The sequence below is a fragment of the Punica granatum genome, chromosome 7 (assembly GCF_007655135.1).
Source record: "Punica granatum isolate Tunisia-2019 chromosome 7, ASM765513v2, whole genome shotgun sequence".
Taxonomy (NCBI): domain Eukaryota; kingdom Viridiplantae; phylum Streptophyta; class Magnoliopsida; order Myrtales; family Lythraceae; genus Punica; species Punica granatum.
This window is the reverse complement of record NC_045133.1, coordinates 479,531-506,322: the sequence shown is the minus strand read 5'-3', so window position 1 is coordinate 506,322 and position 26,792 is coordinate 479,531. Positions and strand designations below refer to the sequence as shown.

General features: G+C 37.8%; 2 protein-coding genes across 5 annotated transcripts; one reads left to right on the top strand and one right to left on the bottom strand.

Annotated features, from left to right (window-relative positions):
• Positions 1-26: 26 nt before the first annotated feature.
• On the bottom strand, positions 27-1,586 carry LOC116213982 (protein NOI4). 2 transcript variants are annotated; one of them, XM_031549171.1, is made up of 3 exons: positions 1,360-1,586; positions 721-942; positions 27-320 (listed from the first exon to the last, which is right to left on the bottom strand). In XM_031549171.1, the coding sequence occupies exons 1-3, from the start codon at positions 1,366-1,368 to the stop codon at positions 297-299; spliced, it is 255 nt and encodes an 84-aa protein (XP_031405031.1). In that variant the 5' UTR covers positions 1,369-1,586; the 3' UTR covers positions 27-296. The 2 variants fall into 2 exon arrangements, with proteins under 2 accessions (XP_031405031.1, XP_031405030.1); XM_031549170.1 differs by lacking the exon at positions 27-320 and having other exon boundaries at positions 562-942.
• Positions 1,587-2,947: 1,361 nt separating this feature from the next.
• On the top strand, positions 2,948-25,299 carry LOC116212705 (callose synthase 10). 3 transcript variants are annotated; one of them, XM_031547353.1, is made up of 51 exons: positions 2,949-3,396; positions 3,976-4,073; positions 4,268-4,431; positions 5,174-5,288; positions 6,031-6,132; positions 7,163-7,288; positions 7,871-7,960; positions 8,411-8,508; positions 8,591-8,708; positions 9,186-9,299; positions 10,499-10,575; positions 10,657-10,735; positions 11,444-11,536; positions 11,627-11,729; positions 11,836-11,959; positions 12,475-12,661; positions 12,746-12,798; positions 13,787-13,847; positions 13,971-14,052; positions 14,207-14,256; positions 14,716-14,802; positions 14,994-15,079; positions 15,368-15,395; positions 15,837-15,934; positions 16,072-16,153; positions 16,244-16,404; positions 16,560-16,680; positions 17,056-17,150; positions 17,227-17,317; positions 17,403-17,563; positions 17,659-17,768; positions 18,132-18,266; positions 18,432-18,500; positions 18,591-18,744; positions 19,628-19,745; positions 20,089-20,208; positions 20,363-20,478; positions 20,566-20,649; positions 20,971-21,083; positions 21,566-21,618; positions 21,721-21,897; positions 22,000-22,047; positions 22,508-22,666; positions 22,960-23,073; positions 23,179-23,267; positions 23,375-23,533; positions 23,711-23,813; positions 24,021-24,140; positions 24,374-24,424; positions 24,533-24,718; positions 24,820-25,299. In XM_031547353.1, exons 1-51 carry the CDS (start codon positions 3,189-3,191, stop codon positions 25,054-25,056), a joined length of 5,667 nt encoding a protein of 1,888 aa, XP_031403213.1. In that variant the 5' UTR covers positions 2,949-3,188; the 3' UTR covers positions 25,057-25,299. The 3 variants fall into 3 exon arrangements, with proteins under 3 accessions (XP_031403211.1, XP_031403212.1, XP_031403213.1); XM_031547351.1 differs by having other exon boundaries at positions 2,948-3,396; positions 18,432-18,744; XM_031547352.1 differs by lacking the exon at positions 24,374-24,424 and having other exon boundaries at positions 2,948-3,396; positions 18,432-18,744.
• Positions 25,300-26,792: the final 1,493 nt, after the last annotated feature.

The window sequence follows — 26,792 nt, the reverse complement described above, 5'->3', positions numbered from 1 at the left end:
TTACAATGCCTGCCCGAGTGATTTGTGATTATCAGTAAGCAATTTGTCTTCGATAAGTTTATAAGTGTAAAGCACTCAATGTTCTGTATGCTGTCATCGGGTTAAAGGTATAAGATAACACAGCAGAGGCACATAAAACTTACAGACAAGGGAAAAGATGAAAACCCGAATCAATTAAAAAAGAAAAGAAAAGAAAAGAAAAGGAGCTTCGAAGCCCTCCATCTCTGATTGTTTCAGTTACAACTCGAATGATTCCTGAAGTTCCTGAAGCCTTGGTGATCTGGTCAGAATTGAACTCATCCACAGCAAAACCACCTCCTCTGTAAATGCTTCAGTTGTAAGTTTAGTTCAAAGATATTGAGAGTGCATTTGGATTTAGAGTTGAGTTGAGTTGAGTTTTGGTTTTAATTGGTTTGTAATGATTGTATTGTTGAATTATGAGAAAAAGTGTGAAAAAGTAATAAATAATTGAGAGAAAGTAATGATTAAGTAATGATTGTGTTGTTGAATTGTGAAAAAGTAATGAATAGTTGAGAAAATTTAATATTAAAAATTGAATTGAATGATTAAAAAAATTTTAAGAATAAAAAAGTAATGATTGTGATTTTGAATTGAAAATAAGTGGAGTTGAGTTAAATATTATTTGGAAAACAAACACACCCTGAACAGTTGGTGTGGTTTTAGGTATTGCAGGGGGGAAGAGATGAAGACTAATGATACCTTAGATTTAGGATTAGGAGGATACTGAATCTTCTCCTTCTTGTTGTTGTATGCGGACTTGTATGCGGGATTGGTTCTTCGAGGGGAGACTGTGTTTGCTGCGGTCCTGCTGGTCTTCTTTTCGTCCCGAGCCTTGTTAAAGATGACAGTGAACCCCTCAGCGGAGGCAGGGTTGTTCACGTCCCACTCCCCGAACTTGGGCAGCGGCCGACCTCTGTCCTTCTGAAGTGGAAATATCAATCAAAGAACAAAAACTTCCTTAGTCCGTCAGATCCTAAATGCCTCGATGATTAACTAAAGCTCGGGATCGCAGTGCAGAGAGCACACAAGTTCTCTGCACAAAAGATTTGATGGGTTAAATCTTTTTGATGAATAGATAGATTAACCGGTTAACCATCAAATGAAAATGAGACATTTCTATAAAATGCGAAAAATAACAAGGCTGTATTATTGTAACGAATCTGATTCAAATTTGAGCAATTCATGAACGATCAATTGAGGCCACATGCAGAAACCATGCGCAACCATACTAACACAACAACAATGCGATCTCCGGCGCGGTGGTTTATTTCAGTTCAAATGCAGCAATGGCCGGTGAGAGAGAAACACGGAGAGAGAGAGAGAGCGAGCGAGCATTACCGTCGCCATTGATTAAACGTGAGAATCGAATAAGAAGGCGGCCTTGGGACAGTAGAGATCGGATGATTGCAGAGATAGAGAGAGAGGGGAGAGAATTGAAGATGGAGGAGGAGGAGGGACGAGGGTTAATGGAGGGAAGGAGAGAGACGAGAGAGAGAGGGAGAGAATTAGGGGGAAATCTGTTGTTTCGTTAAATTGTTTTCGTTGTAGGAAAAAGGAGGAACCGCTCGTCCTCAACCCCAACGCGGAACTACTTCTACTATTATGCCATTTCGTTTACACACTTGCATCCGTTAAATCGACTTTTGATCGGTTATTTTAAACAACCTCTGTGATTGTTTGTGGGGGAAAAAACTTAAAAGACTAAAACCCGATCAACAAAAATCACAAACGGGCGAACTCGACCCCGGCTCGTGTCACGAGTTGGCATTCTAGATTCGATAAATGAGGGTGAAATCAACCTGAAGAGCGACGAGGATTAAAAAGGTTTTGGTTGGTCTCGAAATAAAGATAATTTTACCGATTAAAAATGAATTCATTCGCATCGAGATTGGAATGCCCGATAAGATAATTTTGAGGAGGGCCTACTGATGGGCCAGTGGGGAATATAATAAAGAGCAAGGCTTAAGCCTTCAGCCCTTTATTTTATTTTATTTTATTTTAATGTTGGAGGCTTGGAGCTTGAGGCCCATTATCGTGCAGTTGATGCCGGGGTCGTCCTGCCATTTGCTTACGAAGTTGAGAAGTAATCCCACGTGACTTGATCGAGTCAATTTGACAACAAAGCCGCTGCTTACATCCTCGTCCCACAATCTGTCCCTTTCTCGATATCCTACGAGCATGAGATGCCGTCTATCTTACGCTGTTTGTTCTTCCCTGTGTATTACTCGAATAGAGATTAATACATTACATGCAGTAAGAGAAAAATATGGTCGCCGAACCAAATCTTTTACGCTGCGTTTGGTTTCAAAATAAAATTTTAAAATAAAATTTTGATTTTAAAAAATAATAATATAAATGGAGTTTATCATTTAATTTTATATGAATTATTTTGTTTTATTGTGAAAAAAGTGATATAAATGGAATTCACTCTTTAAATATTTTATTTTATTTTATTATGAATAGAATTAGATTAAAATTATGATTTTAAAATCATATTTGCAACCCAAACAAGTCATTACTAATATGCACGGCCATTCGTACTACGAAGAAAGAGCATGCCATTTCTCATGTCGTGTGGTATCTTTCTTATGGGAGGGAAAGTCTTCTGGACTTCGTCCTTAAGTCTTCTCTCTTCGTCTCTCCTCTTGCAATAGTAACATCCTTTCGTTTATTAGCTACGCGTATCAGACGCACTCACATCATTGACAAAAAAGTCGTATTAAGTTATCACAAGCATTCACTGACCGGCCCGAATCGCCTGTGTCGCTGTCACGAGAAAAGTCACTCACCGCCGTCCGATCTTTTCAAACCCCATCCTTTGATCTCACCTCAACCGTCAAAGGAAAGACAATGGAGGGCAAAAGAGTCATTCCGCGTGCCCACGCATATCATCGCCCTTCTTCGCGCGACCTCTGCGTTTCTCTCTCTCTCTCTCTCTCTCTCTCTGGTTTCCTCTTCTTTTCATTTTCCCTTTCTGCAGCTAAAACCTCCATCAAAGAAAGAAAACCTCTCTTCTCATTTGAACGTTAAATAGCTGTCTCTCTCTCACTGTTCCAGCAGATCCGCCTCGCCGTCGCCGGGTCGATCGGCCTCCGTTCCAGCGGGGGATACCAGGTCCATGCCTCCGACCCTCGGATTCTAGAGGTTATCGATTCCGTGTTGCAGAGATGGCTAGGGTTTACAACAATTGGGAGAGGCTCGTCAGGGCCACATTGCAGCGGGAGCAGCTCAGGACTGCTGGCCAAGGTCATGCGAGGACCCCCAGCGGCATCGCTGGAGCTATCCCTCCTTCCCTCACTCGCACCACCAACATCGACCGGATCCTGCAGGCCGCCGATGAGATTCAGGCGGAGGACCCTAACGTTGCCAGGATATGTAAGCACTCGTTTTCGTGGTGGCATATATATATATATATATATATATTCTTCATCAGTTCTCCTTTTGGAAGTCCTAGTTCCCCTTGAGCTGTTCGTGCTCCCTCGCAATTCACCTTCCAATATCAAGAGGTTGGCTGGGTTTGTACTTGTATGCTGGATGCAAAGGCATACATGCGATTCAACTGTGATAGTGTGAGCTTGAACTTTGGTTTCTTGCCCATGGTTGGCTGGACAGCTTGATGACCTGGTTTGGGAGTTGATTAATGGCGCTTGATTGGGCTTTACTGCTTAAGCAAATGGACCTACAGTTGGCTAATAGCATTCACGTTATAATGTGGAAGCCATGGTAATGGATTATAGCTGCTATGGTCATTCAGTTAGTGTTGCTTTTTGGGAAGATTGCTGAACATTCCAGAGGATAATCTATGAGCAAGAGTCCCCCCCAAGAGACCTGAGACTCTCCACCAGTCTATTCTTGCATGCCATATGGTTATGGCTGGTTGCTTTTGTATAGTAAAACTACTGCGGTCTATGCAATCCTGATTGCTCTTTTTGCTTTTTTTGGTTTTGCTCTCAGTATGTGAGCAGGCATACTCTCTGTCCCAGAACCTGGACCCCAACAGTGATGGTCGTGGTGTTCTTCAGTTCAAGACTGGTTTGATGTCTGTGATAAAGGTGATCTAAAATTTGGATTCTGTTTCTTCTAGAAATTTCTGGATACGATGTCTACATGATGAATATAGTTGGGTCTAAAGCTACGGTCAAGTTTGGATGTGCTACTACTCGTCGCCTACAAGTTCCATGAGGTCTATTTATCTGAAAACCTTTGACGTGGAATATAGTGGTTTGATGAGAGTGTTCCTCTGCAGCAAAAACTTGCCAAGAAGGATGGGGCCCAGATTGATCGTAACCGAGATATAGAACATTTGTGGGAATTTTACCAGCGCTACAGGAGACGTAACCGGGTGGATGATCTTCAAAGAGAGGAGCAAAGATTGCGGGAATCTAGGACTTTTAGTGCCAATTTTGGAGGGTATGTTTTTGTACTCTGTGTTCCTTCTTCTGTCATTCATAATTGAGATTTAATAGCTTTGGACGGGAGGGGCCAATTGATTCGAGTTTGAGAAATACGAGTTGATACATCTCCTCAGGTCATTGTCTCATTATCAACCACGGCCTTGTGATTTATTATGGAGGCATTTTGATCTGACAGAATTTGAACATGAGAAGCATCAGTTTTTATAAGTTAGAATGGTAAAATTATATTTTCGGATGAATTTTGGATTGGTGGGTTAGTCTAATTTTTAAATTTTTAAAAAGAAGAAATACAGAACCTTCAGCTGTGAAATTTTTGATGGATTGCATTTTGTGCGTTTTGATAGTGGTCCTGCACCTATCAGTAGGTTTTAGTCTCTGTTATAGAGGAATTCCTCTCGAGTGACAATGGCATTGAGTGAGTTGTTAACGCCAGTATCAATATGATAATTTGATGCCTTATTCTATGTTCTTGCCCAATGTCTCCCGAGGTTGTAACCTGTCATTTTGGTAAGAAATTGTTGGGAGTGGACGGAAATGATTTGGTTGGAGTTTGTTTTCTTTAAATATGAAAGTGGTATGTAAGTAGGAAATCGTTCCCTGGGCTGATGAGTGAATATGTTCTCTAAGTTTAGTCTCTCTGGTTTCACTAGAGGAAAGCTGGGATTCTGGCTCATGTACTTCTTTCAATTTCTGCTTATCATTGATCATTCACGATTCATGGATCGCTATTTATTCAGGATGTATTCAGATATGAGAAGGATTTTTTCAACATTGAGGGCTTTGATTGAGGTTATGGAGGTGCTCGCTAAAGATGCTGATCCCAGTGGTGTGGGCAGACTTATACAAGAGGAGGTGCTGCATAATTGTTTCAATAGATGTTTTCTGATTCTAAAGAACATATATTCTTCCCCTTCCTGTGGTGGTTTAAGTCAGATTATGAGTTGTCTCTTTTGTCTTTACATGGAATAGGTGGTCTGTGTCCCCTCGCTGACATTCAGCTACAGTGTTAAATGTATTTCTACTTGCATCTCTCCAGGAAATCTTTATTAGACCATTTTGCTTTTAGTGTATCACTAGTATTCTTTTATGAATGACAATTTTTTCATTGTTTCCAATATCATTACTTCGGTTGATTTTTTCTGCTTAATCATTCAGCATAAGGGTTAGTTTCATGTGTGCTCCTTTTTGTTATTTTTTAGTCTGATTAGGTGGTTTCGTTCATTAGACACCCTAAAGATCTCGCTCATTATTTTAGTTTTAAACCGTGATCGTCAAATTTCTTACATGGGACTCCTTCATGCTAAAGTTATGATTTGCTGATAAGTTCTTATGCTGCGTTTGGTTTCAAAGTAGGATTTTAAAATCAGATTTTGATTTTGAAAAAGAGTGGTATAAATGGTTATGCATGGGGCCCATCCTTTGACTTTGCATGAGTTATTTTGTTTTGTTGTGGAAAAAAGAGTGGTATAAATGGGGCCCATCCTTTGACTTTGTATGAGTTATTTTGTTTTGTTGTGGGTAGAATTAAGTTAAAGTGTGATTTTAAAATCACACTTTGAAACCAAACAAGCATTTAATTTATGATGTTTTGTAGCTGCGGAGAATCAAGAAGTCAGATATGGGTGAACTTACTCCTTATAATATTGTCCCTCTGGAAGCACCTGTAATTACCAATGCGATTGGAGTGTTCCCAGAGGCAAGTTCAAAGTTCCTTTTGGTTGCTTCTCTTTTCTGATCAATACAGGATTTGATTGTTAATAGTAGTAGCATGGGGTGCAAAACAATATACAGAAGGATATAATAGGTAAAGAACAAAATCAAATGGTCGATAAAGACAGGATTTGATTGTTAATAGTAGTAGCATGGGGTGCTAAACAATATACAGAAGGATATAATAGGGAAAGAACAAAATCAAATGGTTGATAAATAGCCAATCTAACGAAAGCGCGGTGGTATCCTGAAACCATTGATAGTTTGTCCAAAAGCTAAACAGCTCTGAAACCACCTAACTGCCATATATTGACGGGCATCTTCTTGTCTTGAAATGCTGGAGTGTTCTTTTCACCCCCGTATGAGTCAAAAATTGAGAGTTGTAACACTTTTTTTCCTCCTCTTTTTGCTGGTAATGCTATGCTAAGCCCCAAACACCCTTCTCACTGAAGTAGCTGTCACCCAATGAAAGCCAAGAAATCAATTAAGGACTGCCTAAATTCTTACTGTCCTAAAGCAATGGAGAGAAGATAATTAACTGGTTCTTCTACGTGCCGTTTGCCACCCAAGAAAACTGACCTTTAGCTGGGTAATCGAGATTCCAAATTATTTTCCAGGGATATATGACAATTGACTGCAGTTTGGTGATGACAGAAAGGAAAATTTTCTAAGAGAATTCAGCTAACTTTGCTTCTCCTCACTTCAAGGAGTACTGTGCATCCCCATTCAGCTTTGGTTGATACAAAAAAAGTTGAAGAATTGTACTAGAAACTCACAGCCTCTTGACCATGAGTGTTAGCCATGAACATGTGAATCTCAGAGAAGTCTGCAAAATGGTCTTAAAAAAAAAGAAAAAGGAAAAAGAACTTCGCATATGGAAAATTTTTAAGATCTTGAACGAAGAGAGAGTTACTGTAGTTTAAGAGGGTTGCATTTCCACTGTTGGAATTGGTTTTTTTCTGTTTTGTTTACTTTGATCAGTCATATTAGTTGATTGATTTCAACACTTTGACCAGGTTAGAGGTGCCATATCTGCCATTAAATATGCGGAGCACTTCCCCAGACTTCCTGCTGATTTTGAGATCTCTGGACAACGAGATGCTGACATATTTGATCTTTTAGAATATGTCTTTGGTTTCCAGGTTTGTACATGGTTCTATTGACTATCCTCTTTTGGCAGGCTTCATTGCTTACAAATTGTTCTAGATGTACTTGTTACTTGCTCTCTGTAATCAACCCGATTTCACTGAAACAATTATTTCATCCCCATAGTTTGATGCTGCTAGTTTGTTCTATTTTATGCATTTATTATGGATTATCCTGATGTTGAATCACAGGCATAAGTTGTTTTTTTTCCCGTTCATGAGTTTATTTATCTATTTTGCATCTCAACTGCTAATATATCGTCTTATCTTTATGGAACTTACATGGGTTAAAAACTACCGTAGTTTAAAGTCATGTGGAAATGCAAATCTTTGGTTGTCCCTTGTGGACATTTAATTATGTTCCAGATCTGCTGTATGATTGTTGCATTCCTCAAGCATGTCTTTTCCCCTTCCATGGATGACATGTTTCTCTTTTCATCCTTTGGGACAAGTCAAGGTATCTGCTGTTGTGGTGCTCCTTCTAACGAATCGTTCTTTGTGGCCAATGACTTAATTGTTATTTATACCTTATCTTTCTTGGTCAAGGGTTTGGAAATATTATTTTATCTTGATTTGCAGAATGATAATGTAAGGAACCAGCGTGAAAATGTTGTTCTTCAGCTTGCAAATGCACAAAGTCGACTTGGCATACCTATTGAAGCTAATCCTGTGAGTATCCAGGACATCTTATTTCTTTCATATTATGTGTGCATGCACTCTTGTGGTCTTTCTGGGATGCAGTTTTAATAGAGTCATCAAAGGAGCTCGGGCGATGCTTACTTTTGGTTCACCCTTGAAATTCTTCTGTACTAGGATCCTCAATCATGCAGCATATAACACCTTTTTTTTTTCCCTGTGATGTTTTTTTTTTTTTTGTGAATTTGGTGTTGTGGGTTTTTTTTGGGGTTGGTGGGGGTGGGGATGGGTGTTGGGGGGTTTGGGCTTTAGAGGGCATATGACACTTGTTGATCAGTACCTTGGATTGCTCTTGCCATCTCACCATTTACTTGCGGTAATTGTTGCTTAATATGGATAATAATGACTTGTGTCAAAGACATATTTAAAGAAACTTGATTCTGCATTGTTTTTAGCTGCTAACTCTGTTTGATACGTGTCCAGAAAATAGATGAGAAAGCAATCAATGATGTGTTCCTGAAGGTTCTTGATAACTACATCAAGTGGTGCAAATACTTGCGGATTCGTCGTGTTTGGAACAGGTCCTCTGGCCCAGCCTTCCTGTACATCATGTTCTAAAGTCCAGTGCCTCCTTAGCTCACATTTCTGTGATGTTACTTTCAGCTTGGAAGCAATCACTAGAGACAGAAAGCTTTTCTTTGTTTCACTATATTATCTCATATGGGGTGAAGCAGCCAATGTGCGATTCCTGCCCGAGTGTATTTGCTATATATTTCACAATGTAAGTTATGCTATGCTGTTTCTTTTAATATATTATTGTACAACCTCTCCCCTCCTCTTCCTTTGCCAACTGTTTATATGTTGTGTGCTCTGACATTCCATGAATCCTATTCTTTGAGTGTCTTGTCCTTATTTATGCTTGAACCTTTTGCTTATTGTCATGTTAATTTATAGACTTGTTCAGTCCGGGTATAATACATGCCGAGTGTAATTTTTCTTTCCCTTGCAACGGTCAAGGAACTTTGCTTGGCGAGTACTGTTTTTATATTCTGTGTTGGTAGATTTTATGTGCCATAATTTGTCATAAGAATACTTTCTTCATTTTTACTTTGTGTGAAAATACACAATTTAATTTCTGGAGCACTGATGCCTCACCGATCCAACAGCGTGAAAGGTGTGCCTGTTTAGAGACTTAATAGTATGTTTGCTGTTTTCGCTCGTGAATGGTGATCTTTTAACTTCTACTATATTATTGCAGATGGCAAAAGAAATGGACGCTATTCTGGATCATGGAGAAATCAATCGCACTGAAAGTGGTTCAGTGTCCTTCCTTGAGCAAATCATATGCCCTATATATGAAACAATGGCAGCGGTCAGTTGCAAATTTTATTTCATTGGCATCCAAGCTTGCATATTCTTGGAATGAGCTTTCTGCTTCTGCTATATGTGGTTTCGAAGAAATTGTTATTATTATTATTATTTTTTAACTTACCAAAATTGAAGAGCTCTTACAAATAACTACTCAACTCGAAGTCATTATGATGAAAATAATGCTGTAAAAGCAGAAAAGGGTCTCAGTTCTACGAAACTTGAAAGCCTAAAGATTCTCTTAATGGTCGAGATATTGGTTCATTGCTTGACTATTTCTCTAGCCATTGTTTGCCAATCAAATAATCATATCTTTACTATGATTATAAGGCCGCACAATTCTGATTCCTCAATATGCTAAGCCTGTGTTTGATAGTACTTAAATGAAAAATCTGCGATTATGCGGACTGGAACTTACTTGATGATATTTGCATGTGTCAGTGGGTCTACAGATCTTGGGGTTGATGAAATCAACTCATCGCGGGTCATTTTAAACTACTGTAGAACTTTTATATTTTTTGAAAGCACCCCAGGATTTGTACATCCACACCTCAAGACCATCCAGTTTTGTTCAAGGTGGTTCTCGGTTGCTCTCCAGCCACCTCAACCCCAGAGCAAAGTTGCGACCAGAGGCAGACTATGTTGGTGATTGCGTGTGGCCAGGCCACCTTAGTTGTGAATTACTGATATAAGAGAGAGAGGGGGGAGGGAGTTATGTTTTTTAGTGGTGGGGCTTGTGCGACTTTCAGATAGTTATGATATGGAAACAACTGTGTTTATCTCATGGAGTGCAAAATCCCTGAGATGGTCCTGCGTTATGGTAAAACAGGAGTAATTCTGCCTCCCTATATGCATATGCAAGGGAGCGTTAGGGCTTGAAGGAGTCCAGTTTTCCCATGTTCTCCCATAGAGACCTATTCAAGAGAGCTCTTCTGATTTCCTTTTCACAAATTTGGATGGTATCATCCGTTTGAGCCGGGTTAATAGACTTCAGAGTGGAAATTGAGACGGTGCAAATTTCAAACAAATTGAAAATGGGCCGTGGTTACAATGAGAATCAACATTAGCGCTTTGCTTGGGCGTGCTTTATTTAGTAAAACATTATGCATGAGCAAATTTATCCAGTGCATATGAAAAGCCATATTGGTTTTCTCCTTGTGTCAATTCTTTTCTGACATTGTTCACGTTTGCCTTTTAAAACAGGAAGCTGCTAGAAATGACAATGGAAAAGCTGCACATTCTGAATGGCGGAATTATGATGATTTCAACGAATACTTTTGGTGAGTCTTCATTGAGTCGATTTTACTCTCTCTTTTATTGTTGTTAGACTTTAATGGTTTTTCTTACTTGAGATATTTTAGGTCACCTACGTGTTTCGATCTGGGTTGGCCTTTGAAGAGGGACTCATCATTCTTGTTGAAGCCTAAAAAGCGGAAAAGAGTTAGTCTTTTCTATCATAGAACTTTTCATTTATTAAGAACAATTTATGCTTCTTTCGAGGTCATTTGATGTTTAGTATAATTATGGTCTTCATTAACCAAGCTGCTCTAACTTTTAGAGTCTCTAAACACTTTTAATTCCTATTATTGGAACTGAGATATCAATAAAAAGAAGAAATAAAATTTGAGAAAAAATCGCAAAACGGATCGATAGTCTCCATTGTGACAATCTAGTTTTTCTGCTGGGTGTTAACTTGTTTCTTTCTTCTTGTGCTATTACTTAATTTAATATTGGTTTGTGTCTGAATCCGGGGTATGTCTGTGCACATTGAGGTAGGAAACATTGTGATGGTTGTATGACTGTGCTTTCATCTAATTATGTTAACCTTTTAGAGCAGTTGGTGGTGGTCCCTAAGAAATTTGCACATGGTCAGGAGCCAATTTAAAGTCGTCGTGCATTACTTCCGTTTATATCATTGGATGTTCTTTAATTAGGCTCACACACGATGGGATTTTCAAGTAATAAATAATAAGCCACAATTTCATCTAATGAAGGTAACCTCCTAGAACAGTTGGGCATTAACCTCAATAAAGCCATAGACTATCATTTAATGCAAACAATTTCCTTCTCTTGATGTCTCTCTTATGTTTCTTCCATAATATGTTTGTTTCTTTTACCTTCTAATTAGTATGACATTCGGTTTGGCAGACTGGGAAAAGCACTTTTGTTGAGCATCGCACATTTCTGCATTTATACCGAAGCTTTCATCGTCTTTGGATCTTTTTGGTCATAATGTTTCAGGTAGTGTTGGCTAAGAGGGTAGTCTTTCAGAACAGGTTCAATTGTCTTTTCCCCATTTTGATAAACTTCTTTTTCTTGTTTTTGCTGCAGCTGCTTGCAATCATTGCCTTTCGTCATGGAGATATTGATTTAGACACTTTTAAAATTGTTCTTAGCATCGGGCCTACGTACACTATTATGACCTTCACAGAAAGTAAGCTATTTTTCACCTTGCTCTATGGAGAAATCATTTCCATTATGATATCTCATATTCTGTCCTGTTTACAGCTGCTCTTTTTTCTTTTTTCTTTTTTAAATAGATTGCTTAGATGTGCTGCTCATGTTTGGGGCATACTCCACTGCTAGAGGCATGGCTATCTCAAGGCTGGTCATTAGGTTTTTCTGGTCTGGATTGAGTTCTGCAGTTGTGATATATCTTTACCTGTAAGTTTGAGCTTCCTCCCTAAAACTTACTCTTTTTGCTAAACCTGCAAGTTAAAGCTACTGCTTTTATACCATACCGAAATGTGAGTCCATCCCTCTTTCAAGGCAGCCTGGGCTTTAATTGGGTGAGAGCAACCATTGATCAAGAATTGACTCAATTGAGAGCTTTGCACAGTATTATTTTTATTAAGGGGAAGCAGAGATTGATGATAATGATTCCTCTTTCATTTTTTTTTTGGGGGGAATAATATGGCATAGAGGAATTGTTGGGCCTAGGATTTAACCCCATGAGGCAATGTTCATAGCTGAGTGATAGAGTTGTATATTTTTACTAATTTTGTCTTTTCCTGAAACGACCTTTTACTTTTGGGCATCTGATTGTGCATAGATTCTTGCGCCTTCTCAATGTTTCCGATAGAATTCTTCCATCGTTTCGCTTAAAAGAAAAGGACGTAGGTGATCTGTGTTAATTCGCCACTACCAGTTGCTTGACAAATTCCTTGAAAAAATTGCAGGAAACTTCTTGAGGAAAGAAATGACCGGAACTCAAATTCATTGTACTTCCGAATATACATACTTGTGCTGGGGGTTTATGCTGCTTTACGCTTATCGCTGGCACTGCTGCTGAAACTTCGTGCATGTCATGCTCTGTCGGAAATGTCTGATCAATCATTCTTTCAATTCTTTAAGTGGATATATCAGGTTTGGTTATTCCCATCTGTGTGACATTCGATTATTTACTACTAAATTGGAAATATTTTATTTGTGAAAATGATGCATTTTCAGGAGCGATACTATGTTGGGCGTGGTCTTTATGAGAAATTGAGCGATTATTGTCGGTATGTTCACTGTTAATATAAAGTCATTCTTCTTATCTGGCCAATGTGGTTTTGTTTACTGCCTTTATGTTGAGTCCAGCATGTAGTTCCTATTGAAGTAGAGCTTTTCACCATTGCTATATGCAATGATTTTTACACAATATCTTAAATATAATGTATTGCTGAATAGTTGTCTCATAAGATTGTGAATATTTAATTGGGCAGCTACATGTTTTAAGTGTGAATATAATCTATTATTGTATAATATATATAGTTATACATAGGATATTTCTCTATTTGGAATTTCTAGCATTAAGTGGCTGAACCTTCAGTCGGTTGAGCGTGAAAACTTTTCGCACTCCTGGAACGACATTTTGTGCCGACAAATTTCTCTTGTATGAAACATTATTCTTCTTGTGCAAGAACTCTTCACGCTCCAAGAACTACGTTTAGTATTGAGAAATTTCTCTTCTAAGAAACATTGTTCTTCTTGTGCGAAAAGTTTTTGGGCTCCGAGCTTTCTCACCAGCCCATTGAAGATTCAGTGTCTAAACGCTAGAAATCTGTTCTGTCTTTATATGCCTATGAGAATTATATATATTCATGAATTTTTACTACATAAATATTTGAAAATTTTATCTGTGCGATGGCCCACTCAAAGTGCAGGTTTTGAGCTAGTTAGGGTTATGATATGATATATATACGGCAATTCAACATATATGGTTGATGACTGCATCAGTAAGGCGATTGGAGTAAATATTTCATATTCTGCTTGCAGCTTGATATTTTCCAATGAAGTCTTTACTCTTTATCGATGACTATTTTGGCTATTGAAAATGTAAATCTCTCATATGCCATGTTAGACAACCAACTTTCTAAAAGCTTTAACCCAGTAGGAAGGTGCATCAACAATGTATTTCAAGCATGGTTCCAAAACAATGAAGCATCTGGTCTCGCTTTTCTGTGGAAAAGCTCTTTGATAAATTAATTGCGCGATTAACCATTTCAGGTACGTCTTATTCTGGGTGGTGATTCTTGCATGCAAGTTTGTGTTTGCTTATTTCCTGCAGGCAAGTAAATGTTCCCTTCCTTTGTAATATATCCAAGTATCTCTTTTGAGCTGCATCCTTTCTTTGCTCCTTTCCCTGTCTAGGCACCTGAATGTTTAATTTTTTCATTAATCTATGATGCAGATAAGACCTCTCGTCAGTCCCACCAATATCATTGTTCGTCTTCCTACTTTGAAGTACTCATGGCATGATTTAATTTCAAAGAGTAAGTTGGTACATGTAATTTAGCTTCAGAACATTTGTGCATCTCTCTTACGTGTTTCTCCATGACCTTTTTGTGGCAGAACTCCATGGCTGCTACTTGTCATTGCTTGGATTTTGTACTGTTTATATTTAATTGCTTCCATAATAATTTGCAGACAACAATAATGCCTTGGCCATTGCTAGCCTTTGGGCTCCTGTTGTGGCTGTGAGTACTTTATTTCCCTTTGGCTTGATAGAAGTTAGAAGTATGAATTAGCTTTGTGTAAGCTATAAATTGTATGATTGTGAATTGTGATGGTATAATCTTCGTTGGAGCTTTTTGAGCCATTTTTGGAAATGCCTGTTTGCTGTATCTCTTCAATTTTAGGTTTCTTCTGCGTGTTGTTTTTCGAAGAAAATCTTTCTGGAATTCTTAAGCAGTATTTACGAGCACTGTTAAGTGTTGATGTCTTATTACCTCATTATCAGATATGAGGTTCTACCTTTCAGTACGGTGTAAATACTCATCATGAAATAATGGAATAGAATGCTCTTACCAATCGCATGTTCTTCTTTTGTGAATGTGGAATGAAAAGCCTTCATGAGTTTCACGTGAATTATCTGTCTTTGACCTTAGTTGTTGATGTTTGACCCTCTCTTTTGCTTTTATGTATGTATCCTTCAGATATATGTGATGGACATCCATATATGGTACACTCTCTTATCAGCAATTGTTGGAGGCATCATGGGTGCACGTGCTCGGTTAGGCGAGGTACTGCTAGTCCAATATATATATATATATATATATATATATATATGTATGTATGTATAGATAAGTAGACTAACAACTGTTTTGATGTCTCACAATTGTGGCTTTCCCTCCTTTTACTGTCATTATACCCTGTCTGATTGTTATGCTTATGACATGCATGATATTTCTTTCTCCTCATACCATTTTTGCAGATACGCTCAATTGAAATGCTACATAAACGATTTGAGAGCTTTCCCGAAGCTTTTGTGAAGAATCTTGTTTCTTCTGAAACAAAGAGGTGATTTATATTCTTACTATGTGGAATATGTGGACAATTTGTAGGGTTGATTTTTGAGAAAATATCTCACTAGCAAGTTGCATCACATGTCGGAGCTATATGCAGATTTTATCTTTTAATTTTCCCAAATTCAGGTCCTAGCATGCCTTGTGCTGTGCTTCCTTTCTGGCACCTTTTCTTTTATATGTATCGAGTAGAAATAAACAATATAGATACCCTCCCTTAATTCATGCTACCCTTTCTCAATGTGTACTCTCTTCTAACTTGTTTCTCCACTTTTTCTTTCAGGATGCCCTTCAACCGGCAATCACCTCAGGTACTGATGTTTTGGCCCTGGTTGAGTTCTTCTGACAGTCTTGATTACTCTGTGATGCTGGCCTTTTTTATATTCTTTTTTCCTTTGAGATGATATTCTTCCTTGTTCTTTTATAAGTATAGAAAATGGTGTAATAGAATAGAATTTTGCTTGATCTATCTGGATCTTCATGAAAACCCTGGGAAGTTTATATACAAGATTCTAAATCTGGAATTTTAGCATTGGTTGTTGAGCTTTCTCCCTTATGGGACTGTCTTTAAATTATGCATCCACGCATTTTCAAATTGTGAGTCGTAATATGCATTTACCCATACTAAAATTTTCCGCTGTGAATAATTTGATGCAGTGACAACTGACTGGCTCTCTCCGCCCATCCTTTGCATGGCCGCTATTTCTAGTCATTTATGAGTTCCTTTATCAAATTATACTTTTCTTGTCCAGGCATCTCAAGACATGAACAAGACATATGCAGCCTTATTTTCCCCATTTTGGAACGAGATAATCAAAAGCTTGCGTGAAGAAGATTACATTAGTAATAGGTATGTTAAAGGATCTTGTGCTCATTTCTGGTTGGGAAAATAAAAGATTGGATGTAATTCACTGCTGATTGCCGCTCTTTCTTTGTGTATATTTCTATTAAATTTTACTGTTCTCTGAGTAGTTCTTATATTTTCAGGGAGATGGACTTGCTTTGCATGCCTAGCAACACAGGAAGCTTAAGATTAGTGCAGTGGCCGTTGTTTCTATTAAGCAGTAAGGTGAACAACTTCAGATTCTTACGCACTGATAAATACTCTGGTTCCTCACCTGAATTTAATGCATAATATTTTTTCCCTCATTTTTCTCAGATTTTATTGGCAATCGATTTAGCAGTGGACTGCAGAGATACACAGGCAGATCTATGGAACAGAATATGCAGGGATGAATATATGGCTTATGCAGTTCAGGAGTGCTATTATTCTACTGAGAAGGTTTTACTTTCCTTGGTTGATGGCGAGGGTAGACTTTGGTAGGAATCATATTTCAGTTCTTTGCACCTGCATTTTGTATGATTTGGAGTGCTATCATTATGAAAATTGACATAAAGCCTTTATCGTCTCTCATAGCACTTATAGAACCAATGCATGCAGCAAAATCCTCTCTAATCTTCTCTCTGATCGATAGGGTCGAAAGAATATTCCGTGAGATCAACAACAGCATTCTGGAGGGTTCACTTTTTATGACCTTAAAACTTGTGAAACTTCAGTTGGTGGTATCAAGATTCACTGCTCTGGCTGGGCTGCTGGTACTTAATCCTATTCTTATGCCTGACAATTTACCTAAGCAGATAACTTTTGCTTGGCAGTTCTCTCTTAAAAGAATGATACTTCCAAACTTCTGGTAGAGCAGTCAGTTGTACTAAAAATTAGTAATGGATAGAAGATCTTCATACTAGAATTTTTTATAGGGTAAGAGCAAAGGTTTGCACTAATATTGTACCTAGAGAGTACAAGCATGTGATTGGGCGCCTTTCACAGGGATCTCATTTCTCGTGACAAACAGCTGCCTTGGCTTAACTGCTTTCTCAACAGCTTTCATAGTTTACTTATTCAGTATTTTTTTCCCTTTTTTTTGTGTAAGTGATTATGATGTTATTAAGCACCAAGAGTTTTTTTGTCAGATACGGAATGAAACTCCAGAACTTGCCAAAGGAGCTGCTAAGGCTTTCTTTGAGTTATATGTTGTCACCCATGATTTGCTGTCAGAAAACTTGAGGTAGGATGTAAAAATTCTTCCAAGGGCTAGTCATTTTGCTTTGTTATAACATTAGAATTAATTCCTTATCCTTCAGAGAGGAGCTTGATACATGGAACATAGTAGCCAGAGCTCGAAATGAGGGTAGACTATTTTCTAGAATTGAATGGCCCAAAGATCCAGAAATTGTAAGTGACTGCATGTACAATGGTATGTTGCTGTATTAGCTTTTCTACCTTTACTCAGGGTGTGTTTGGTTCTTTCTTAACACAGCAAGAGCAGGTGAAGCGGCTACACCTTCTTCTCACTGTCAAAGATACTGCAGCTAATATCCCAAAGAATCTTGAAGCAAGAAGAAGATTGCAGTTCTTCGCAAATTCATTGTTTATGGACATGCCCCCAGCAAAGCCAGTTAGTGAAATGATACCATTTAGGTGACTATTTGCTTTTCGAAAGACAGTGGGTAAAGCTGATAGTTTTTCATAGCCTTCTTGAATTTGTTATTTACCCCACTTTTTCTTGTGAATAGCGTCTTCACTCCGTATTACAGTGAGACTGTACTTTATAGTTCCTCTGAGTTGCGGGAAGAGAATGAGGATGGGATATCTATTCTGTTCTATCTCCAGAAAATATTTCCTGGTACATTCTTTTAACTCTCTTAAATTCTCTACTTTGGCAGATCAACTATAATTGCTAATGTGGTCTCATGCATTCATCAAATTCTTTTCATTCCTAATACTGTTACAGACAATTTACCTTCTTCCTTGGCAGAGATATGAGAAATGTGTAAGGTGTTGAGAAATAAATTGTTTTATCTGCTCTGTCCGGACAATTTATAACAGAGCTCTGAGCTCGAAAAACTCAAGTCATGTTCAGTATTTCCTGAGTCGAGCTTGAGTAGCTCGGCCTGTTTACAACCCAACATGGTGTCATCAACTGTGCTCTTTTTTTTACATGTTTCCTTCATCACCATCACATGAATGTTGATTCTTGTTTAAACAGATGAATGGGAGAATTTCTTGGAACGAATTGGTCGGGGAGGTTCTACTGGCGATGTAGAACTTCAAAATAGTTCTACTGATTCCTTGGAACTTCGGTTTTGGGTATCTTACCGGGGACAAACTTTGGCAAGAACTGGTTAGTTTCACTCTTCTTTTCCTCTTTTTTTTGGCATATCTTCATATTAAGAGCTCATTCGAGGGTATCTAGTAAAATTTTTTGGGGATCTCATGCATATTTAGTGCTATGGCAAATTTTCAATTTTAGTGGAAAACATCTGATGATTTTATCATGTTAAAACAGTGCGTGGAATGATGTATTATAGGAGAGCTCTAATGCTACAGAGTTTTCTTGAAAGGCGAACACTGGGAGGTATTGGAAGGCTTCTCCCCCCCTCAATTGACCATTTGTGTACTTATAAAACTCACATGAGCATGCTCACGGATTATGTTGTGGTTACAGTGAGCATCCCAACAACTCAAGGTTTTGAATTTTCACCTGAAGCACGGGCACAAGCAGACTTGAAGTTCACCTACGTGGTGTCATGTCAGATCTATGGGCAACAAAAACAGCAGAAGAAGCCAGAAGCTGCAGATATCGCTCTTTTGTTAAAGAGGTAATATTTTTCTATCATTCTCCATATTAGTTGGAAATTTGTATGTTCAAAATTTTCTTATGGTTCCTTGAGAAAGAATGTGCTTTGAGAAAGATGAAATAAATATATGTAGTAGAAAATTGGCTGATCTGATTATTGGGGTATCTTGTGTTGGTAGAAACTACTTTGTCCTGGTTCTTTGGTTTGGGATCTTAGGAGTACCTGGCTCCTTATCAATTTATCTTGGTCTCTACATGGTGACCTGATCTGTGATGATATGTTTTTGCAACTTCAACCTCAAGCCTCTTGATGAAAAAGATAGTCTTTTGCTCGCTCTCTCTCTCTCTCTCTCTCTTAAATATATATGCATCTTCATGTAATGATCCGTCACAAAGAATGTTGAATCAATCTATATGAGGCCTATATTATTGTCATGCCCTATTGCTAGCAGCAGAGAAATGGAAGTGTTTGCCCTGTGAAGTTTCCATTGCATCTTCTAAAGTGGTGTATATGGTTTAGAATGTCTTGTCTTTTGGTTGAAAGCTGTTGATTTTACTTGGTTTCGCTATAAGCCTACTCTCTAGGGTGAACTCATGGCCTAAGTGGCATTACTATTAAATTACTCATGTCATTATCACCTTGCGGTTGATACAGGTTTCTGTGGAACCAAATGATTGACATGACTTTCTAATGTAATTTGATTAATAATGACCGTTCTTCTTCATCCTTATGTTCAACATGCTGATGCTTGGATTTTTGTCGATGTATTATTAAGCCAAAAACAAAATCATCTACCGTGATCATTGTACTTTTCTCTGACATATTGAATAATTTATCTCTTCCTTGAGCATTAAAAAGGTGCTTTAGCTTTAAAACTTTTCTTGTTACTTTTGTATCTTATTAGGAATGAGGCTCTTCGTGTTGCTTTCATACACGTGGAGGAAGGTGTTGCAGCTGAAGGAAAAGACTCCAAGGAATTCTATTCAAAGCTTGTTAAAGCAGATATACATGGAAAAGATCAGGCACACATCAAAATTTGTCGCTCTACTATTATTATTGTTTTTTTGTAGATAATATTGATAATTATTGATTTCATGATAGTTCTAGAAAACTAGGCATTTGATGTCTTGAATTTGTTGTTATGTTCAAGACATGAAGTGTGAGGCACACCATCATTTATTTAGAACTTAATCTGGGAGTAGGAACTGTCTATTAGTCTCTGTTTTTTTTTTTTTTGAAAACATTCAGGCAGCTTCCTTTTTAATTGAACCATATTTGATGTATGAAAGTAGCTGACAAAAGATTTTGAAGACGGGTGATATTAGAATAACATTATCTTTTATTTTATGTTTGTGTTTCCTTTAGGAAGTATATTCGATCAAACTTCCTGGTGATCCCAAGCTTGGGGAAGGAAAGCCTGAAAACCAAAACCATGCCATAATATTTACTCGTGGGGATGCTATCCAAACTATTGACATGAATCAGGTGAAGCATATATTTTTTCTACTGTTGTGCCAGCTTTCTTTGCTCCATATGATCAGTATAGACTTGCTTTTATCACATTGATTCAATGTATTTATTGAAGAATTTTCTTTTTCAACTTCTAGTTAAACACATATGTTTTGTGTTCATTTTGTAGGACAACTACCTTGAAGAGGCAGTGAAAATGAGAAATCTACTTGAGGAATTCCGAGCAAACCATGGACTGCGGCCTCCAACCATCCTTGGCGTGAGGGAACATGTTTTCACAGGAAGGTCTGGCATTACAGTCATAGTGATGACAGTCTCTCACTGTTAATTAAATAAATGTCCAGCTTTCTGATTTATGGAACTTCTGGGCAGTGTTTCCTCTTTGGCTTGGTTCATGTCCAATCAAGAGACTAGTTTTGTGACCTTGGGTCAGCGTGTCTTGGCTTATCCTCTGAAGTGAGTATTCTCTTAATGCATGTATTTGGTTTTCTTAGAAATTTCAAGTTTTTATGAATTCTTGGGGATACACCTTTTCTTTTTAAAAATAGACATGTTACTACAGCTCATCTCTCGCTTGTGAACTTGATTGTCCATCTGGGATTCAATTGAGGAAATTCAATTGCGACTGTTAATTAACTCAATATGCTTTATTTATATGGCACGTTGTAGGGTGGCAAATTTTTGCTTATTTTGTGTGCATTAAAAAAAAAAAGAAACTGCAAGCTGTCGTTGTCTTCTCAGAGGTTTTGTTAAGTTCAATATATAATTGTTCTGCAGGGTCCGCATGCACTACGGGCACCCGGATGTATTTGATCGAGTATTTCACATAACTCGAGGTGGCATCAGTAAAGCATCACGTGTGATCAATATTAGTGAAGATATATATGCAGGTGAATCAGGAATTTCAGCATTTTACCCGATTTTGGTGGACTTGCTTAAGTATCACATTTAGCTAGATTTACTAAGATGGCTTCCTCCTCATTAGGACATAATGCAATTGAATTCTATTTGATAGATGACACACTTAAAACTAGGAATATTAACTGTCCAATTTGGTCGGTCAAAGATTTTTTTTTTTGTGGTTATTCTGTTGAGATGCATCCTTCCTGAGCCTCCTTCTCTGCTGTTGTCCGTTTGTATGTTATTACTTAACATCCTGAACATCATTAATTTTGAAGCAGTTCCATGGATCTGGTCTACGGGGCCAGAAGATCGTATTAGAAGCATATATTCATGTATTTCTTATGGCTGTGCTCACTAAGGGGATATTTGTCAATAAATTGTACTCGCTAAGGGGATATTTCTTTTGCTTCATTATGATTTGTTTTTCCATTCTTTTTTGCATTCAATTCTAATATGATAAATTCTGCAGGTTTCAATTCCACATTGAGGCAGGGGAATATCACCCATCATGAGTACATTCAGGTTCTAGCTAGAGATAATAGTCTATCTAATAAGTTGCTATTCAAGTTCCAAATGATTTCGCTAGCAAAAAAACTGATAGTATAACCAGTTTTCTATGTGCAGGTTGGAAAGGGAAGAGATGTTGGGTTGAATCAAATTGCACTGTTTGAAGGAAAAGTAGCTGGCGGTAATGGAGAACAAGTGCTCAGCAGAGACATCTACAGACTTGGACAACTATTTGATTTTTTCAGAATGCTCTCTTTTTTCTTCACTACTGTTGGTTATTACGTTTGCACAATGGTATGTTGGCTCTATTTAAGGTGTTCTTCTCAACCATGTTGAGCACAGTTGGAATTTAAGATATCCTTGAAAACACAATGAGATTTTTTTTCTCTGACACAGATGACGGTGCTTACAGTCTACATCTTCCTATATGGGAGGATATACCTGGTAATGTGGCTATCTACAATCCTCTGTTTGTTTAGCATGCAGCGCTGGATACATGATATGATTCTTTCCTTCTGAATTTGGACTCCATTGCTTCTGGATGTTTGCTGGAATTCTTTCTGGAGTTCTCCATATTGTATTAAGTTCTAAAGGATTTTGTTGCAGCTCGATGCTTTTTAATGGACGGTTTCTCCCACAAGTTTTTCAGGCTACAACTGACCATCTAGAGCATGACATATAGTTTTATAAGAAACAGGAGCACGACATGTAATTAAGATGGACAGGTCTTGTATCTATAGAAAGACAAAGGGCAGAACTTGTGAGGACGGCTCTCAAATATCATCATCTTAAGAGTTTTTTCTCAAAATTATTTTGATCTGATCTTTTTGTCATTTATCTGAGAAGCCTTGATCATATCCTCAGTAGTACTCATCTCAGCATTAATATATATTTTCTGTTCCAGGCATTCTCTGGGCTTGATCGAGGGATCTCACTTGAAGCCAAAATGTCGGGAAATACAGCATTAGAAGCTGCTCTGAATGCACAATTCTTAGTTCAGATTGGTATTTTCACTGCTGTTCCCATGATTATGGGCTTTATCCTTGAGATGGGATTGCTGCAGGTCAATAGTCTCTATCCCTTTGTGTCAAATTGGGTGTTGCTTTAGTATACAGTCCCTGTGGTCTCAAGTCATCGTTGCATCTCCAATAAATTCTTTCCTGTGCTCTGCAAATTACATACCATTTTCCCCAGCTCAATCTCTAGTCTGTTAGTTGAAAAAAATGTTGGATGTAGCAGAAGAAGTTGAATAATCTTTTTGGTCAATTTATTTCCTGTTAGTGGTGATTGCATTGAACCTGTTGCTTATTCTGACATGTAATCTGACTTCTCTCTGTGGTCGGTAAATCCTTGCAGGCTGTTTTCAGTTTTGTCACAATGCAACTCCAGTTGTGCTCGGTCTTCTTTACATTCTCGTTGGGTACCAGGACTCATTACTTTGGACGAACTATTCTTCATGGAGGTGCAAAAGTAAGTTACTTCCTGCTCGAAGCTGCATACTTAATCCATTTATATGGTTTCCCCCTCCCCCACTTGTAACTAACCAGTGGATCTATTTTGAAATTCGCTCAACAGTACCGGGCAACTGGGAGAGGATTCGTTGTCCGTCACATCAAGTTTGCTGAAAATTATAGGCTCTACTCCAGAAGTCATTTTGTCAAAGCGTGAGTGTCAAGGATGCATTTGGCTCTTGTGATGCCATTGAGAGAGAGAATCAAATACCAAACTCTGTTGCTGACATCTTTCCCCCCTTCGCTACAACTTTTTACAGGCTTGAGGTGGCACTGCTCCTTATTGTCTATATTGCATATGGCTACACGGAAGGGGGCACTCTTGCCTTTGTTTTGATAACTGTCAGCAGTTGGTTCCTCGTCATTTCATGGCTTTTTGCTCCTTATATCTTTAATCCATCTGGTTTTGAGTGGCAAAAGTACGTACTACCACAACACATTTCTATCCCATTTTGAATTGCTGTCCCTGATAGTATCTGTTTGGTTTCATCTGAATTTTATTTGTAGATTGTTGTTCTGTGATTATCTTAGGCTTCTAATGGAAATATTGTTGTAATCATTTAACTCGATTTTACTATCTCTTTAAATAAAAACAGGACTGTGGAGGATTTTGATGATTGGACCAGTTGGCTTCTCTATAAAGGTGGAGTTGGGGTGAAAGGAGACAATAGCTGGGAATCATGGTGGGATGAAGAGCAGGTCTGTGTTAATTGTTTGAATGAGCTGATGTAATAATTAGGCAAAATCCTCCAATCGTTTAGAAGTTCTCGGCTCTCTCTCTCTCTCTCTCTCTCATGCAAGGACTGATGTGCAGTGCAATCACACTAAAAAATTTGGGCGTGCCATTACACCATTTTAGGTGGTTCCTCTTCGAAGTGTTTGTGAATTGTGCTTATTGTTCTGCAGGTGCATATTCATACTCTAAGAGGCCGTATACTAGAAACCATTTTGAGCTTGAGGTTCTTCATATTCCAGTATGGCATAGTATACAAGCTCCACCTTACTGGGAGTAATACTTCTCTTGCGGTAAGCACCTCAGTTTTTAGTTCCATAATTCTGGACCTGATGAAATCATTGATACCTTTGGATCTGTGTATGTAAGTTCCTTTTCTCCATGTTAAGTATTTATCAGCTAATCCTTAGGTTGTGTAAATCATGTCATCCTTGTGCAAGTTGGCAATGTATTGAAACATGCATGGCAATATAACATGGATATATATATATATATATATATATATATATATTTTTATGTGTTTCAGCTTTTTGGATTCTCGTGGATTGTATTGGTTGCGATCGTCATGATATTCAGGGTTTGTATCTATACATCTCATGCTTGCTTCTTTCTTACTAAAGTTGGCTTTAGTTCTTTTAGCTTGTTCCCGAAACTACTCTGTGAGTAATATGGCATCATCTTGCAGGTCTACACCTTCAGTCCCAAAAGATCTTCCAAATTTCAGTTCCTATTCGTTCGGTTCATTCAAGGGGTCACGTCATTGGGGCTCATCGCGGCCATATCTCTTCTTGTAGTTTTCACCGATCTGACGATAGCAGACCTCTTTGCAAGCTTTCTCGCATTCATTCCCACTGGCTGGGGTATTCTCAGTGTAAGTAAATATAATCTCTCTCTATTTGTTCTGAACTAGTCAGATACATACCCAAATTGTTGTCAGGTGTAGAGACTTGACTTCCTTTTGAAATGGAACAGGTGGCGGTCACATGGAAGAAGCTGGTGAGGAGTCTTGGGTTATGGGACTCGGTAAGGGAGTTTGCGAGGATGTACGATGCGGGGATGGGTGTGTTAATCTTCACTCCTATCGCAATCCTCTCATGGTTCCCATTCGTTTCCACCTTCCAATCTCGTCTTCTCTTTAACCAAGCATTCAGTCGCGGCCTTGAGATCTCACTTATCCTCGCTGGAAACAAAGCTAACGTCGAGGTCTAATCCCTCCCCTTTTCGGTTCTCCCTTTCCCATCGTCTCTTTTACTGCTTATAAATCGGAAGTCTGCTTTAGCGAGTTCTTGTGCTGTACTATAGGGAGCTTGTATTGTCCAGTAAGAGGTCATGTAATATATATCGATGTAAAGATGGCTAGATGACACAGCTGATCCTCTTGACTCGACTCACCTGCTTTTGTAATGATGTTCATTTGTAAATTACGCAAATTAGTGTTCAGCTTAATGCCGACGTCGAGATAAGAGTTCTCAGCCATAGAGTTTGCTTTTCCCCTTCTAAAGATTTGGAAAAAGAGAGAAGTAAGGGAAATTTTACGGCGGTTGCTTGGACACTCACTCCTATGGGTGTGCCCTGACCGTTGGATGGACACTGGAGCCACCTTGGATTGGAAGCCGTTGAGGTCATCTGCGCGTCTTAATTGTAAACCGTTCGTTCGGGAATCTGACTTAGGTGCGGGGGTCGAGGTCAGATGGGAAAGTCGCAGGGGGGCGGTGAATGTCCCCACCGCCGGGTCGGAGTCTGACCATTGGAGTGAAGACACTTGTCAAGACCCTTAAATGCCACCGATCCGATAGGCACCGATTGATTGCACCTCTCTTCAGGTCGATTGTCGAACGCCAAGAAATGAGAACATGATAATAATATTAACAACAATAGTACTCTATAAATATGTGTGTATATATATATATATATATATATATATGAAAATAAAGTCCCATTAATTTTCTCGAATAAATCGCAATGCGTACATTATCTCATAGTTAATGAAATTCATCACTTATTAAAAAAAATGAAACTCTCTTGTGATGTTATATCATCTTTTATATAATAAGAAAAAAAAAATTATTCATCTATATTCATAATATTTTCTTATTTGGTTTATATTATATCCATATATAGCCCAACTGAATATATATATATATATATTATACACAATATATATAGATGCCGTTCGTTAAGACATATATATATTGCGGTAGAATATTTTTTATGAGGATAGGAAGAAAATTTTCATATTTAATTTAATTATTAAGAAAATAATTTGCTTATATGCCTTATCTCGAAATTATTAAAATATGAGAAAAATTCAAAATATTCACGATATAATATATAATTACTAATTTGCGGATGAGAATGAAATAGTTCATAAATTGTATTTTCTATTGTATTTTTTAAATTCAAAGTATAAAAACCTATTAATTGTGATATACATAACTATGAATTTTGCATTCCGTTTCCTCTCATCCGAGCTCTTTCTATAGGTTTTTCTCTCCCTTCAAACTCCACTATTATTTTCTAAATCTACTCAAGCTTATGCTTATACGAAGTTTGTTTTTTATTTTGACGAGTAATCGCATGTTTACATAAAAAAAAAGTTGAATATATTCAATTTTTTCCATCTAAATTCATGTAGTTAGATTTATATTGTCTGAGGACTATTTCAGAGTTGGATTTTATGAGCCAATATTAGAGATAAGCTAAGTATAATTATTTAAATTACATGATCTTCTATTAGTATAAATATTTTTTTTTATGTTATAACTCTTTTATTGTTAGTAATTTTGTTAGAAGATTAATATATATTATGTTTTTTGAATTTCAAATATTAGGATGATCTACTCGATATTAATAATTGTTATTATTCTTATTCTTGTTTAAGAATTATTTTGTCTTGCTAAATTAGAAAAACAATTTTTTTTATCAACGAAAGACATTTTCTTAAA

Coding starts and splice junctions, on each gene's coding strand:
- LOC116212705 (XM_031547351.1), top strand. CDS start 3,189: ATGGCTAGGGTTTACAACAATTGGGAGAGGCTCGTCAGGGCCACATTG. Junction 15,080..15,367: donor GTTTCTTCTGAAACAAAGAG/GTGATTTATATT, acceptor TTTTTCTTTCAG/GATGCCCTTCAACCGGCAAT. Junction 17,769..18,131: donor TCTCCAGAAAATATTTCCTG/GTACATTCTTTT, acceptor TTGTTTAAACAG/ATGAATGGGAGAATTTCTTG.